We start from the raw sequence: 17,156 nt of genomic DNA, 5'->3' as shown, positions 1-17,156 counted from the left end.
TATTCTAGGAATAGGAAGGAACCCCATATAGCTGGAACTGAATAAACAAGGAGGCGTGTGTTAGGAAATTAGATCAAAGAAATCTAGAACAAAACTATGTTGAGCTTCGAATTTCATGTTAAGCAGTGGTGTGACATAACTTCTTAAGTGATCAGGCTAGCTTCTGTATAGACAGAATACAGGGAGTAAAGGATGAAAGCAAGGGGAGCAGTTAAGAGGCTATTGTGATGATCCAGGTGAAAGATGATGTTGGCTTAGATCAAGATAGTGTCTGGAGGTGGTGGAAAGCAGTTGTAGTCTAGATATATTTTGAAGGTAGAGCTGACAAAATTTGCTGACAGATTGGGTAAGAGGTGTGAGGGACAAGTCAAAGTTTTTGTAAGGATGGAATTGCCATTTACTGTAATAGAGTAGATCCAGCTTGGGGTGAGAATCAAGAGTTTGATTTTGGATATATTAAGTATGAGATGCCCGAGAGACATATCCAAGTGAAGATGTAGGATAGGTCAAGGGATCTATGAGTCTCAGATTCAAATGTGAAATATTTAAAGCTATTGAACTGGATAGATCAGCTAGAGAGTGGCAGAAAAAAATGATTTTGCAAATAGAATTAAACACTGAGGAATAAAGATAGTTATTCACTCTCTGATAGTCAGTAAATCAGTGGAGAAGTTAGAAATTGGTCTGAAACTCCTGCTTTCAGAGCAAGTCACTGTGCCCTAGTCCAAGGCATGCGTACACTACCATGCATATGGAAGAGCTTAATACAGTCTCAGGGGAAAGATCTACCACCCACCAACCCATAGGCATGATGACACCCGATGATCTCAACGATGTACTCTATGTTTTTCTGTCTTCTATTTTTACCTACTTTTTTGATGTCTCTTTCCAGTTCACTATTCTAATTGGTGTCTCTGATCTGCCTTGACGATATACATCACCTTCTCTATCTATTGGGTCATTATATTTAGCTTACTGAATGTTGTAAGGACATTGGATGTCTTCTTTGTGGGGGTGGTTAGTTGAAGAAGTGAGTCAGGAGGAGAAATAGGATAACAAATATAAGCAATTACACATCAACAGACCCATAAAACGTAGAATTTCAAATGTTGGAGAGGTATTTGAACATGGATACTGAGGGATGGCTAGAGCAATGGGGCAAACACAAAGCCAAGGGAGGTTTATCAAGAAGCATTCATAGGAAATGTGAATTTTATGTTTTGGAGAGAAGGGTACATTTTTCAAAGGATAAATTTTCTTTAATGGACAGAAACAAAAGCCAGAGTTAGAAGAGGAAAATGGGAAGCCAAAGTTTCAGTGATATAGATAAATGCCCAGGTGAAGGAAGTATTGGAAAACTTTGAAGCAAACATTCAGGAGTTCTAAACTGATTCAAAAGGCCCTGAATGAGAGCTTCTAGAAAGAACTAGAACACAATATGTGTAGTTTTAAGAGAATGACTCTGTCCTTGCAGGTAACTTGTATGAAACATGAGAAAATTATAGATATGGAAACTGAGAAGTCAGTTCTCAGTCATGAATGTGTGAAAATGACACGATTTACAGAGATCTTTAGCATTTTTAAAAAATACAATGTTGGGGGAGGGAAGAGGTAGATAGGGGTAAAAGGGATCAAATATGTGGTGACGGAAGGCTAACTATGGACGGTGAACACACGATGCAACTTACTGGATTTTGTTGGTCAATGTCACCCCAATAATTTTTCATAATAAAAAAATCTAATGTTCTCTTTCAAAGAATTTAAATAAAACCACAAAGACTAGCTTCCTCAAATCATGGAAGCAAAGAATAAATATTGGTCTCTGTTATTGTTAAATACTTTTGCAAAGCTCATGGCATCTCAGAGGCTAGTCGTACACCGAAATTCTTAGCAATCGTCTTTCTCTGTTTCAGCAGTAACTAAGATGACACCAGCTACAGTATGTGTTACCTCTGCTGAAAGAAGAAGTTTTGGAGGCAAACACCTCCTTCCTCAGAGAAGAGCCTCCCTCAGGAGGCGACATTAGGACTACCTATTCTAGAATCTTATTTTAATGGTTATTTAAATAAAGTCATGCTCTTAAAGCATAAATACAATATAATATCAAAATCATAAGATTTAAGATATACAGTTGTTATATTTAAGAATTGTGTTGCCACCCAGAAAAGCTTTAAAGCAAGAATGAGTAGTATTGGACGAGACATATCAAAAGCATCTTATGGCCGATGACATTAATTGTCATCTTGGACTGTGGTAAGGACCCTGGATAGTTTTCCCACATGAGCAGCTTTGACTTCTCTGTGTTTGTCTGTGTTGTTAGGATTTCGGCTATTCTCTTCACCTAAAAGCCACTTCTGGGTTACCTTCAAAATAAGTGCATCAACTACTGGATTTCGCTCCTCATACTATTTCTTGGCACTGCAGTGTGGATCATTCAGGGCCTTTTGATGAAGAATTTGGATGTGAACCATGGTATTAAAAAAAAAAAAATCTGACATCTTCAAAATACTGGTTTAGGGCAGGGTGGGGGAAGCATTCAACTAAGTGAAAAGCCAGTGTTATCTTTGGGAAGAACCATTGCTTCCCCTAAAACCGATAGCCAAGCTTGTACCCAATACAGGTGATAAAGTATAGAAGAGAGAGCTGCACAGTAACTATCCTTTACCCAACGAAGAACCGGGAGATTTGTCCTGTTTCCGTGTCTGGGTCATTATATTTAGCTTATTGAATGTTGTAAGGACATTGGATGCCTTCCTTGTGAGGGTGGTTAGTTGAAGAATTGAGTCAGGAGAAGAAATAGGATAACGAATTTAAGCAATTACACATTAACAGACCCATAAAACATGCAGAATAAATTTCAAATGTTGGAGAGGTGTGTAACATGTGTCCTCCTATGGATTATAGTGAAAGCAACAGAAAATTTGGAAACACAGGAACCTGGGTTTGGTCTTAGCCCAGGACCAGGTCCAAGACCACGGACACATTTATTTTGTGCGTTTTCCTCCAATGGAGGGTGTGCTGGGACTGGTTGGACTTAATAACACATAAGCAGGTCTTTAATTTAGTCAACTTTTAAGAAAATATTATTTTACACAAATGTTAACACGGGCAACAGCTACGATTTTGGTGCACAGCAACACTATTTACACTCAGCCTTTGGGAAAATGCTCATAAAGTGTAAAGCGAGGTCGACAGTCCCAGCGGGCACCGCCCCCCATTAACCCCGCCCCCACCAAGGCCCCGCGTCCTTGCTATTGGTTCTTGTCCGTGCGCCGTCGGTTGCCGTGGAGACCAAGGCTATGGCAACCAGGAGAAGCCAAACTTGGTGGTCACTTCCTACTCGAGGGGAGGTCCGGAGTGCGCTGCCACACGCCACGCGCTCATGGCGCTCTACGAGCTCTTCTCTCACCCAGCCGAGCGCGGCTACCGCGCAGGGCTGTGCTCAAAGGCCGCACTGTTCCTGCTGCTGGCCACCGCGCTCACGTACATCCCGCCGCTGCTGGTGGCCTTCCGGAGCCACGGTGAGCCTCTCCCCGGCCGGTGCGCGACACAGTTCCCCGCAGCCCGCTGTGCCCGCGCGGGCCTTCCTGACCCCTCCACCGCTCTCCCGCCCTCTTTACCTCAGGGTTTTGGCTGAAGCGGAGCAGCTACGAAGAGCAGCCGACTGTGGCCTTCCAGCACCAAGTGCTGCTCGTGGCCCTGCTGGAACCCGAGCGTGGCGAGTTCCTCGCCTGGAGCACGTTCCCCGCCTTCAACCGGCTGCAAGGGGATCACCTGCGTGTCCCGCTCGTTTCGGTGCGTGGTTCCTGCCCACCGGGACTGGGCGGGGGTGGGGCTGGAGGAAAGGGAGCGAGCGGCCGCGCCCCCGGGGAGCCCAGCTTGGGGCGCGAACCCATGGTCAGTTGTGTGTACACAGGCTCAGTGGCCTGAACATACGTTTAATTTTCTGGGGAGTAAATCTTGTTTCATTCGACTTCTCCAAGCTGTCCACAACCCCAAGAAAGTTAGCCACTGCTGTCAGCTTATGCTTCCTGACTCAGCCCAGAAGCTAGTGGCATTCTCTTTCTGGCTCCCGTCATTTCCGTTGGTCTGGGCTGATAGAAAGGTGGTTGAGAATGTGCCTTTATAAGTCAATGAAGGACGAGCGGTGTTCTTGTTACATACAACCCCTTCGTGTCTCTGCAATTGTTCATGGACATCGTTGGAACCGAAAAGGCAGGTATTTTTATGCAGACTTGACACCTGGAAGCCTAGGTGCTGATTGGTTAAGCAACCTCCCCGGAATGGTCCATTTCCGCCTCCCTGGGCTTGTTTCATTAGATGCTGCTCCATCCTGCAGCTGTCCAGAATGAAAATTAAGCATTTTACTGATTGTGATTTAGTATTTGGCTCAGAATAAGTGAGAACTTCCTTTACACGCACTCCCTTTCTACTCATTTTTTTAAAAACGTTTTTCTTTAGAAGTATGAAAATTCTGGTTTTCTTCCAAAGTTGAATCTCTAGACAGCTCTGAGATGATTGGCCTACAAGTCAAACTTTTGTAGCTGAAAAAATATATCAGATTTTTTTTCCAGCATCCACATGAATAACTACAAACAAAATAGAATTCAGATTACTTTTTTCTGATTACTTTAAATTTTCTTATATTTTTTTCTGATTACAAAAATGCATGCTCCTTGTAATATATTAGAGTTACAGGTAAAAGGCTCATTTTGGTACATGTATCAATGCTTTTTTTTTAATCAACGTTATTTTTAAGATCTGCAAGGTATTTCATGATATGGAAAACCTGTAATAGATTTAACCAGTTCCCGTTGGTGGATATTTGATTTTCTTTTGCTTTTTCACTATTAGAGAGAATATTGCAGTGAACAAGATTTTCAATAAATTTTGCTCCTTTAAACATCAAATTGTGAGGAACTGCAATAAAAGCTGTTTATTGAAATTGTATAGGTACATAGAAAATTAAGAAAGCAAATAAAATAATTATTAACCCTAGAGAAATATAAAGTAAGGAAAAAATGAGAAAGGAAAAGCAATCAGAATTGTGAATAGGATTTACATATTCAAATGAGAGTATAACTATTGGGGGGGGGATGGAAAAACTATAGAGGGGATGGGACGTGGTGGAAGGTGGAGGGAAGAAAACTAAATCTCCATCTCTGTTGGGAAGTCAACAGAGAATGCCTGAAATGAGATGAAAATATTTGCCAAAGAGTTGAAGTCTGCTGGATTTTGTAACAAACGTTGTTGAACTCTTTGATTCTTTCAATGATCAGGACTTTTAAATTGATTTTTAAAGTATAATTGGAATAGGAGACAAATTTATTTCAATAGCTCCTCACTAATCATGACATATTACCCATTTTTATTCTTATTTGAGATTATAATGTCACAGGGTGACTGTGGATAAGAGGCCAGTGTCCAGGTATGCTTGTGTTCCAAGTGCATGTTTCCAAAAGTGGAAACAAAAAATTTTTTATTCCTAACAAGCAAAAACTTAACTTGTTAGTTTTACTTTAGGTTAGCATTCCTTGTCTTCAATTTTGAATAGCAATTTTTTTTCTTTACATTTGTATATTCTTCTCTATCATACTCTTATGGCTATTTGAGTCTAAGAAATAATCATGAAAACTTAAAGAAATCATGAAAACGAGGATATAACATTAGGTTTCATTCATTTATTCTTTTCACTTGTTCATTCACACAACTAGTTGACTCCCAGTTGGACTGCTAGTGAACCTCTTATCTCTGTAATCAGAAACTACTCCCTTGAGAGCACTGCCCTTGTTCCCCCTGCTTCTTGTATGTGTTCCAATTTTAAATCTGCAAAGCCAAGACTACCGGGTGTTTTTATGGTGCCTAGAGCTATTAATCCTCTTTAATACTGGGCAATTTTACATTGTAAACTATAAGACCAAAGCTCCTTTTTCTTAATCTTTTTTTCCTTTCCCTCCATTCTAGGCCAGAGTCTATAAGTAATTTATGACCTTGTCATTTAGTCTTTCTTAGTAAGTTGCTTCCTTCCTGGCTGAGTTCAAGGTTTTCTTATTCTATATGTTATATCTTAACCCTATTGCAACAAAATACTTTTCAAACTCTGAATATAAAGGTAGACTGACTATAGCCCATCCAAGAAACCATCCAAGAAGCCAAGGAAACAGTGGTTTTAGATCAATGTTCAAGCAAATGCTGGAGGTTGCTAATTTGGGAACATGTCTCAGAAGTCAGAAATGGCCTTGCTTCTGCTTTGGTCAGCTCACCTGTGCATCTCTAAAGTCTTCATGTTTTTGATGCTTTAAAAGTCAAGTTTGTTGTTCCTTGTTTCTGAGAAGAAAAAAAGCACAGATAGTCCTTTTCCCTCAATGAGCCTGACTTTGCTCTTTAGGGCATCTGTGAACCCAGAGAGTGTCGGGGCTGAAGGCTATAGGAGGATATAGGAAGATGAATGGAAAGTGTATGTGTCTGAGACACCTTTTTTTCACATCTCCAAAATCAGCGTGTCTTCCTATCCATGGTATCTTACAGTAGCTGTTGGCCAGGAGACAGGCTTGACATAGTCCTCATTACCTTACACATGCATAAACATCAAAAGTGCCTGCACTAAAAGTCGCAGAAGGGACATCAGCAACTTGAAAGAAAATCCAGAGATAGTGAAACATTGTTGTTGCTACTGCTGTTTTGTTTTCAGCTTTATTGATGTAAACTTGACAAATAAAATAAGATAGTAAAATATTATTCTAACCCCTAAAGAGCTAAATGCAGAGCGGATAAGGGTAGGTTCAAGAGACATTAAAAAATAGGCTAACTCCACATAATTTTAAAGCATGTTCAAGAGTCCAGACCAATGGATTCTTGCTCCCTTTGTGAATTAAAAAAAAAAAAAAATGCTTTATCATCAATGTGCTTAGTGACACAAAGGACAAAATTGCATAGAAAGGTATGTATATCATTGAGTCAAAAAGCGATTCAAAAGAATCATGATCTAAAGAAGTTTTAGGAATCCCTGGGTCAATCAATTTCACATATATTTTTCTATGTGCATAAGTATGATATCTGATGTAAATAATAAGTCTAAAAACTCATTCAGTAAGTATAAAATAAATACTCTAGTGTTTAGAAACATTGTGTCATAGTATAATTGGAAACTTCTCCTTTCTTGTACATAAAATAATGGTGCATTTTATAATTGATGGTATCTTAGATTCCTTGAAATACAGGGAACAAGGATTTGATGAGTCTAGGAGCCATGCAGTAGTGGTCCCTATTTTGCAGGAGACCCAAAGACTGATGCCGAAGATATTTTCAGCATAAAAAGAAAAAAATGGAACACTTGATGACAAATGTGTGGTAAAATGAACACTGATCTAAACTAGGAAAATTATCCTTTAATAAAAGAATATGACTCATCTATGAGCGTGCCACCCTGAACACGCCCAATCTTGTGTGATCTCGGAAGCGAAGCACGGTTGGGCCTGGTTAGTACTTGGATGGGAGACCACCTAGGAAGATCAGGTGCTGTAGGCATAAAAAAGTATATATATGACTCAAAAGAATGAAAGGTATATGAAAACAAACCATGAGATACTGTAGAATCCTTGACGGGGAAAATCTTGCAAGTCAGGGCATTTAGAAAAAAACGGCATTCCTTTCATTTATAGCAACTCTTACTATCAGATTGTGTAGTTTTCAGGTCTCATTGCAGTTCCAAACCCACCCTCCTATCCTTTGCTTTATGATGCTCATGCAGAGATGCTGAAAACCACATTCTCCTTTGCCCACTGGCTTCCTGGTACGTTCTGCCAATAGGAGGCATGATGAGCCTTGTTCTGGGAGTAGGAAAAAACCGGAAACTGCCACCAGTTGCTCCTGCCAGGGTGAAGAACCATTGCTGGGGTGATGCAAACAGGAAGGAGTAAGTTTCCTCCAGGTTACTGATTTCCTCTAGTGGGTTCCTTCTCCGAGCTCTGGAGGTATCAGCGCTAGCTGGGCAGCACTCTCTTCTTAAGGTCTGAATCCCAGTTCCTTGAGGTAGTGCCAGCCTCTTCCCTTCTCCAGCCTTTAGAATGGGAGCTGCTTCCTGCAGTTACCCTCTCTGTCTTATCACGGCATTCCCTTTTAGCCTTGTTAGCCCTCTAATACCTATGTTACTAACTATCCCCTATACTAAATTCCCTCTGTTAAATTATTGTTTCGGTTCTGTTTTCCTGATTGGACCCTGATTGATATAGGTTGATTAAATCCAATAATGCCTGTATTTATCCTATCTAGTAAATTAGTATTGATTTCACATATATCTGTAAAGGATGATCCTCTTTTAACCACCAGGAATTTTTGAGATTAGGGTTCTTGTGGCCTGTTATAGAAAGAACACTGAACCAGGAGTCAGCAAACCTAAGTCCTAGCCCCAATTCTGTCATTGGGTTCCACATCCTCTCTCAGCCTCAATGTAACTATCTATATAAAGAGCATGATAGTACCTACCTCTCTAATTATTATTATAACTACTAATATCTCTTTTCTGGGATATGCACGGGGATAAGATGGGACAATCAATGGATATAAAAGTTGGTCCAAATTACACATAAACCTTATAGAAACAAGGTGATAGTGTGATTTATGAATTACCTTAGCCAGACCAACTTGATTTTAGATACTCACCTTGAACTTGTATTAAAGAAGTATTAGCTCTTTTAATGCCTGCCTTTATAGCTGTTGCACATGTGTTAATCTTGAATTAAAAATTGATTTCATCAATGGTCCAAGTGATAGCATAGAAATGTAGCCCACCTTGCCAGCCTTATGGGAGTGAGAGTTTAACGCGGAGAGAGGTCATTGTGGGAGATACACCATTTGCATCATCACTTATCCCCATGGCTCTCTCCATTCACTACCCTCCATCTCATTCGTCTGCTCAGCTGCACTGGCCTCACTACACTCTCTTAAACACTAACCCACTTTTACTCTGTTAATGTTCACTTTGTTAGCCCGGATCACTCTTCCCTCGGATATTTCCATGCCTCCTCACCTCACTTCATTCAGGTTTCCAACAGACAGGTCTTCCTGAATATTTTCTGTAAAAAGAATTCTACTAGTTGTTCTGTAATTTCAGCCTGCTTCATTTTTCTTTGTGGCACTTATCATTACGTAATATTGGTATGTATGTATTTGTTTATTGGGAATGTAAGCTGGCTGGGAATGTAAGCTCCATTAAGGTGGGGACCTTGTCTATTTTGTTTGCCGTTATATTCCCAGCACCTGAAATAGTGCCTGACATATAGTAGGCCCTCAACAAATGCTTGACAGATTAATGAATGAATTTAACAAGTAGACACTAATTACGGTGCCAAATCTCTGTCCTCTGTGAACTTGGAGTAAAAGTGTGTGTACAACGAATATACAGACTTATAGTCATAATTCCGACACTGGCTTTTTGCAAAAAGATTTGTCCTACCTAACATCTTCTTGAGTTGTTTGTTGTTGTTTTGTTTTGTTTTGTCTGAACATTTTAGCCCTGGAAAGAGAACCAGATTTGAAGTCAAAGATACAGTTTCAAATCCTGTCTTTTTCATTACTAGCTATTCTCAATAAGTCCCATCACTTCCCTGAGCCTTGATTTTCTCATCCATACAATGGGGATAATACTTGCTCTGCCTACCTTAGACTTATTTTAAAGACCAAATGAATTGCATTTCTCTCCCTCCCGCACTGTGTTGGAGTCCGGATTCTTCTGGCAAGTCCCTCCTGACCACTATCCTCTCTTGCAAGTTGAGAACTTTGATCTTTGTCGTCTTGTTCAACCTGAAAGATCCAGAAGGCATGGATCCACTCCAGAGAGTTAACCTGACTTTGTCTTCCAAGTCTTCCCAGATATCAACTGAAGAAAATTCATGGGAAGACAAGGCAGCCTCTTTTCTGTCCTAATCATAATTGCTAATACATAATTGCTTCAGTAACTTGATCATCAAGCCCTGGTAACAGATATGCCTCCCCTGCACCTGCAAAGCTGATGAAACAGGACAGAGAAAATAGTCTTCAACAGAAGAGAGAGGATAGGTTTCTCTATAACAAGGCCTAGGATAAGGACATTATTGTCTAGAAGGAAAGAAACGATTGAAAGTTTCTGAAAACTTAGGTATCTCCATCTCAAACAATCTTATGAGCCTGAAAAAGAACAAAGAATCTTTTCCTCACATAATGGTATCGGTGGAAAGAGAAATGAATCAGTAGATGGAGAATTCAGATAGGAATGTTGATACACCATAGTGTAATCCTTCTGGGAACCTACACTGGGAAAAGATCAGTTGTAGCAAGAAGATCCAGAATCATACCAGGAATCACATCAGCAGTGATCACGTTTCAGTAACCATCCTTCGTGCTAAACATTTTAGGGATCGCTGTGAGACAAGACTATGCATAGTTAAGACTGGATACCAGGGTTTTGTTCTGTTTTTTTATGAGTTGTAATTTGTCTTTTTCCCTCTTCTGTTTTGCTCTACTTTCATGTCCTAATTTATAGAGTATCTGTGTATTTTTAATGGCTTACTGATTTTATCTCTTTTTATCATTTTATTGATTGGTACTAAAGGATGCAATAGGCTTTAAAATCCTGACAATGGTAAGATGAAGTCCAACGTTGAGACTCTGAAGCAAAGACATTTGTGGTTAAAGGGTATATAAATAGAGCTTGGTGTTTTTCTGCTGAGTCTGGGGAATGCAGAGATTAGTACTAGTTTCTTTTCTATTTAAAAATGTTGACTCCAGACAAGCGGAAGACAATTCCGATGTGCAAGTTAAATTTTCCATGCAAACACAGGCATGTTTATAAAAATGAAAAAAGAAAGAAAATACCAACAACAAAAACAAAAAAGATCAAATGAGACAACTAAAAAGAAAAATACCATCCAGATGTTTATTGTCGTTATTGCCACTTCAAGTTCCCATTCATTTGGTTCCTGAATATTTGAAAGCGTTAAGTACAAAGTTCAGGGGCCTTGTACATTGTGTCTCTTTTCTCAATATCGATTCACTTATACCTATTTATTTTTCTTTTCCTTTTGATAAGGGAGATAATACCTGTGTGTGGCAGAACAGTGGGTCATTGTGTATGTAAAACAGTGATATGGATTCTTCCTGACTTATTAAGGACCAAGGTCACTGGCCTTCTTTGGGTTTCCTAGACTAGAGAAGAAGACAGGAACCAGGATGGGAAAATGGACATGCTTCATTTTAAACTGGAGCTTCCCCTGCAGTCCACGGAGCATGTTCTTGGCGTGCAGCTCATCTTGACTTTCTCCTACCAATTGCACGTGAGTCACTTCCCGAGGGAAGCCTGTCCTCTCCCTTTTGTCTTTTAATAGAACAGAGCCCTCTCTCTGATTTCTGGGAAAACCCACATTGTAGAAAAAGGCTCTTTTCTAAGATGTAGTTTGGGATTTAACTCTGGCAAATCGAATGTTTTGGGAGCTATGTTAATTCGTATGAGCTATTAACAGCTCAGAGGGTTCTGGACAGAGTGCATCCTGCACAGAGAAGCCAAGTATGTGAAGGACCATTAGGCTTTCACCACATACAGGTGACCCTTAGAACCCAGAGCCCTTCAGGCCTGACCGAAATTGGCATTACCTCTCCCTCTAATGATTTCAGAGGATGTCGACATTCGTGATGCAGAGCATGGCGTTTCTCCAATCCTCCTTCGCTGTTCCAGGGTCCCAGTTATATGTGAATGGAGACCTGAGGCTGCAGCAGAAGCAGCCCCTAAGCTACAGTGGCCTAGACGTTCGATACAACGTAAGGATGCTTCTCCTTGTCCATCTCCTTTGTTTCTATATGTTACTGTTTATCAGGTCTTTGAAGAGGGAGAAATGGAAGTTGGAACTCCAGTGGGTGGCACAGAAGAGGATTTCCGAGGAATTCGTGCCATAAATTCTTTCAAAAAATGGAGACACATACACCTGTATTTATACCTAGAAAGAGGGAAAAAATCTTTGTCTTCATCTAAGAACCAAATTGTTGATTGCTTTCAAATGCATACACACAACACATGTACATACCACACAGTCCAAGAGATTTTTTTCAGTTTGTGTAAAACATTTAAAAAATAAATTAACGACTGATGATTGAACACATAACATCTGCCAGTCCTGAGTCAAGAAGTTTGAATATATCATCTCATGCAATCATCATAGCAAGCTCTGGAGATGCCTACTCTGTCATTTGCCAGCTCTCTAGCTGCTCGTCCTACCATTGTCCCCCTTTCTCTTTCTAGCTACACCGGCCTTGTGCTGTTCTTCAAACCCGAGAAGCAGCTCCTGCCTAGGACTTTGCCCTTGCCTTTCCCTCTGCCAACTGTCCACATGGCTTATTCTGCCTCTCCATTAAGGTCCCTGTTCAAATGTCCTTGAGCCCAGTCCTTCCCTGACACTTCTTTCTAAAACAGAATTCCCCTCTCTCTCTCCTTGTCACCCCTTACCTTTTCTTATTTCACCTGATATATAAAGGTATGTTTTCAGTTTTGTTTACTTGCTTTCTCTCTCAGCGGTAAAAGCACTGACATCTTTATACTTGCACCCCAGTGCCTAAAACAGTGCTTGGCATGTTGTAAGCGCTCAGATTTATATTGAAAGCATAACTCTAGTTTTACACGTGAGGAAACAGACTTACAGGGGTTAATTAATTTTTCCAAAGTCCCACAGCTTGAAAGCAACAGAGCCATGAATTGTCTGTCTTAGGCCAGAACTTATGCATCTGAACTTTGATTACTAAGCTTTATTTTATCACAAGGGAGCCCATGCAAGTCAGGCCGAGGGAAAAGGAAAAGGAAAGAGGGATATTACAGACATAATGTCCGTTATTACAGACATAAACCAAGACTGTTCCAGACAAACTAGGATTCATGGTCACCCTAGCTATAATCTATATAAGTTGAAAAAAAAGGAGGAAGACTGTAAGATATAAACTTAACATAGCACTTTTTTTTGTGGGGGGTGGCTTGGAAAAGGTCTTTGCTTGTTTTTTTCTTTATTGAAGTATAATTGATAAATAAAATTGTAAGCTATTTAAAGTATACAACTACTTTTGTACTCTTTTTCTTTTTCTTTTCCTTTCTTTTCTTTTTTTTTTTTTTTTTTAGGCGAAGCAACCCTTGGTTGACCTCACAGATTGCAAGGACCTTGTCAATTTACAATCTCTTATTTTTCTTTTTTTATTTTTTATGCCTACAGCACATGGTCTTCCTAGGTGGTCTCCCATCCAAGTACTAACCAGGCCTGACCCTGCTTAGCTTCCGAGATCAGACCAGATCGGGCTTGTTCAGGGTAGCGTGGCCATAGACTTGTACTCTGTTTCTATGAATTTGACTTTGTATTTAGATTCTGCATAGATACCAGGTAGTATTAATCTTTGTCTGATTTATTTCACTTAGCATAATCTCAAGCTTCATCCATGTCGTTGCAAATGGCAGGATTTCCTTCTTGTTTCATGTCTGAATAATAATAATAATTGTGTATATGTGTATATACACACACACAATACATCATCTTTATTCATTCATCCATTGACAGACACTTAGGTGTTTCTGTTTCTTGGCTATTGCAAATGATGTTGCAGTGACATGGGAATGCAGATAGCTCTCCAATATCCTATTTTAATTTCCTTTGGATATATACCCAGAAGTGGGATTGCTGGGTCATATGGTCATTCTATTTGTAATTTTATGAGGAACCTCCATACTGTTTTCTGTAGCAGCTTCACTTTAGTGAGCAAGGGTTCTTCTCTTCATATCCTTGCCAGTACTTGTTATCTCTTCTTTTTGGTAATTGCTGCTACATGATATCTCATTGTGGTTTCGACTTGCTTTTCCCTGATGATTAGTGATGTTGAGCACTTTCTCATGTACCTGTTGGCCACCTGTATGTCTTCTTTGGAAAAATGTCTATTCAGTTCCTCTGCCTTTTTTTTTTTTTTTTTTTTTTTACTTTTATTACCATTTATTTGATGCTAAATTTACTCCCGGGCCATAAGTTTTTGTTTCTCCAGTTTCTTCTGGGGTATCTTTTTCTTCTGGGCAAACTCCTGTTCGGGTTTAGGAACACCTGCTCTTTTTCAGTGAGGATCATCTCAGTGTGGCAGGGAGAGCGCATGTAGGGGCTAACTCGCCATGAGCTCTGTACGTTCTGTGCTGCTTCTTGGGAGCTTTGTTCACCTGGATGTGCTCAATGACCAGAGAGTCTACATCTAAACCCTTAAGTTCAGGATTCCTCTCTGCATTTTTAAGCACATGCAGCAAAAATTCAGCACTCATTTTGCGCCGTTGACCCTGTGTCCAGCCCCATTGTTTGACCTGGGCACAGCTACCAACTCCACCATTGTAACGACGGAATGGCACACATTGCCTCTGAAAAGTGACATTCTTCAGATACTTGGTGGCTTTTCAGATATGCATACCCTTGATGGCCAGGGCAGTTTCACGAGTGTTCTTAAAGTGAACACGAAGATCTGAACTTCTTAATTTGCATGATTTTGTGAGGTTTTCTGGGTCAAATGAATAGCGAACCATTTTCGGAGGTTACCTCAGGCCGCTAACGCCAAGAGCTCCTCTGCCCATTTTTAATCAGATTTTTTTTTTTTTTTGCCATTGAGTTGTGTGAGTTCTTTATGCATTTTGAGTATTAACCTCTTATCAGATATACTATTTGCTAATATTTTCTCCCATTCTGTAGATTGTCTTTTTATTTTGTTAATGGTTTCCTTTGCTGTCCAAAAGCTTTTTAATTTGACATAGTCTTATTTATTTTTGCTTTCATTGCTTGTACTTTTGGTGTCAAATCCAAAAAAATTATTGCAAGACTGATGTCAAGAAGCATACTCCTATATTTTCTTCTAGGAGTTTTATAATTTCAGGTCTTAAGTTTAGGTTTTAATCCATTTTGATTTGATTTGTGTATATGGTGTAAGATAGGAGTCCAGTTTCATGCTTTTGTATGTGACTGTCTAGTTTTCCCAGTACCATTTATTGAAGAGACTATCCCTTTCCCATTGTTTTCTTCCCCTTTGTCATAAATTAACTGACTGTATGTTTGTGGGTTTATTTCTAAGCCTTCTGTTCTATTCCATCGATATGTCTGTTTTTATGCCAGTACCACACTGTTTTGATTACTATAGCTTTGTAAATATAGTTTGAAAACAAGAAGTTTGATGTCTTCAGTTTTGTTCTTTCTCAAGACTGCTTTGGGTCTTTGGGGTCTTTTGTGGTTCCATACAAGTTTTAGGATTGTTTTTTTAATATCTTTGAAAAATGCCATTGAAATTTTGATAAGGATTACGCTGAATCTATAGATTTCTTTGGATAGTATGGACATTCTATTTATTTATTTATTTATTTATTTACTTACTTACTTACTTACTTACTTACTTATTTACTTATCTACCTATTTATTAGTATGGACATTTTAACAACATTAATTCTTTCAACCCATGAGTACAGAATATCTTTCCATTTTCTGTCTTCAATTTCTTTTACCAATGTCTTATAGTTTCCAGTATACAAGTCTTTCACCTTGTTGACTAAATTTATTTCTAAGTATTTTATATTCTTTTTTTGATTCATTATAATGGGACTGTTTTCTTAATTTCCTTTTCTGATAATTCATTGTTAGTGTATAGAAATGAAAGTGATTTTTGTATATTGATTTTTTGTCTTGAAACTTTACTGATTCATTTATTAGTTCTAACAGTTTTTTGGTGGACTCTTTAGGATTTTCTTTATATAATATTGTGTCATCTGCTCATAGAGACAATTTTACTTCTTCCTTTCCAGTTCGGATTACTTTTGTTTCTTTTTCTTGCCTGATTTCTCTGGCTAGGACTTCCTGTACTATGTGGAATAAAAGTGGCAAGATGGGCATTCTTGTCTTGTTCCTGATCTTAAAGGAAAAACTTTCAGCTTTTCACCTTTGAGTATGATATTAGCTGTGGGCTTGTCATATATGTCCTTTATTATGTTGAGGTACATTCCCTCTATACCTACCCTGTTGAGAGTTTTTATTATGATTGGATGTCGAATTTTGTCAATGCTTTTTCTGCATCTACTGAGGTGATTTTTATCCTTCATTTTGTTAATGTGGTGTATCATCAATTTGTGGATGTTGAACCATCCTTACATCCTTGGAATAAATCCCACCTGATCGTGGCGTCTGATCTTTTTAATGTACTGTTTAATTTGGTTTGCTAATATTTTGGTGAGGATTTTTACATCCATGTTCACTAGAGATATTGGCCTGTGCTTTTCTTGTAGTATCTTTTCTCATTTTGTTCATGCACTATTCTCCTGACCTCAGTGAGCATCTTTGTGACTGATATTTTGAACTCTCTGTCAGGTAAATCACTTATCTCCATTTTATTAAAGTCTGTTTCTTGAGTTTTTTCTTGTTCTTTTGTTTGGAACCTATTCCTCTATTTCTTCATTTTCCTTGATTCTGTTTTAGTTTCTGTGGATTAGATAAAACAGACCCATTTCTCAGGCTTGATGGAGTGGTCTCATGTAGAAGATGAATTTTATCAATCATCCCAGCCTGAGCTAACCTTTGTCATTGTCCAAGCCACCTTCTTTGTTTGTAGTGGTTCCCAGTAGTTGTGTCTACCAAGATCCATTTCAATGTGGGTGATGTGGATATTTTTTCGTTTGCCCAATGTGTAGAAGTCACTCAACTAGTTTCTGGATTTCTTTCAGAGGAAATTGCTCCATGTGTAGCTGTAGATGCAGTGTGTCAGTGGGAGGAGGTGCATTTAGGAAGTTAATTTGTTGCCATCTTGGACCAGAACCCTTTTTTTTTTCCCCTTTTGTAATGCCTCCCCTATGCTCTCAGCATCCTGAGTCCAGTCTTCACCCAGAACCCCATAGCACCTTTTATTTTAATATCAATGGGGATATTAGAGAGCAGGAAGTCATTTCCTTTAGAGGATTACATGCTTATTATTTGCACTTTATCCTATTTCCATCTCTACATTTAAAAGATAAATTAGAGATCATCCAGAGAAGAGCAAGGAAAAGACAGAGGAGTTGAAAATATGGTCTAATTTTTAGAAGTTAAAGAAATTATTTCTCTGATTAGAATAGAGAGAGAGGTATTTTATAAATAGCTTGAAAACCTGTAAAA

General features: G+C 39.1%; 1 protein-coding gene and 3 pseudogenes across 2 annotated transcripts in view; 2 read left to right on the top strand and 2 right to left on the bottom strand.

The window, feature by feature from the left end:
* Window positions 1-3,305: 3,305 nt before the first annotated feature.
* TMEM231 (transmembrane protein 231) overlaps window positions 3,306-17,156 on the top strand; it is a 17,950-nt gene continuing 4,099 nt past the window's right edge. Inside the window, exons 1-4 of one of the 2 annotated variants that reach the window (XM_023523159.1) lie at window positions 3,306-3,521; window positions 3,626-3,795; window positions 11,181-11,309; window positions 11,647-11,790. In XM_023523159.1, coding sequence (XP_023378927.1) covers window positions 3,383-3,521; window positions 3,626-3,795; window positions 11,181-11,309; window positions 11,647-11,790 — 582 coding nt within the window. In that variant the 5' untranslated portion in view covers window positions 3,306-3,382. The remainder of the gene's footprint in view (window positions 3,522-3,625; window positions 3,796-11,180; window positions 11,310-11,646; window positions 11,791-17,156) is intronic. The other variant, XM_011379942.2, reaches the window with a different exon arrangement.
* LOC111731512 lies at window positions 7,409-7,527 on the top strand (annotated as a pseudogene).
* On the bottom strand, window positions 13,215-13,333 carry LOC111731509 (annotated as a pseudogene).
* LOC111731494 lies at window positions 13,952-14,609 on the bottom strand (annotated as a pseudogene).

The sequence above is a fragment of the Pteropus vampyrus genome, unplaced genomic scaffold (genome assembly GCF_000151845.1).
Source record: "Pteropus vampyrus isolate Shadow unplaced genomic scaffold, Pvam_2.0 Scaffold379, whole genome shotgun sequence".
Classification (NCBI taxonomy): Eukaryota; Metazoa; Chordata; class Mammalia; order Chiroptera; family Pteropodidae; genus Pteropus; species Pteropus vampyrus.
This window is presented reverse-complemented; position numbering and strand designations above follow the sequence as displayed.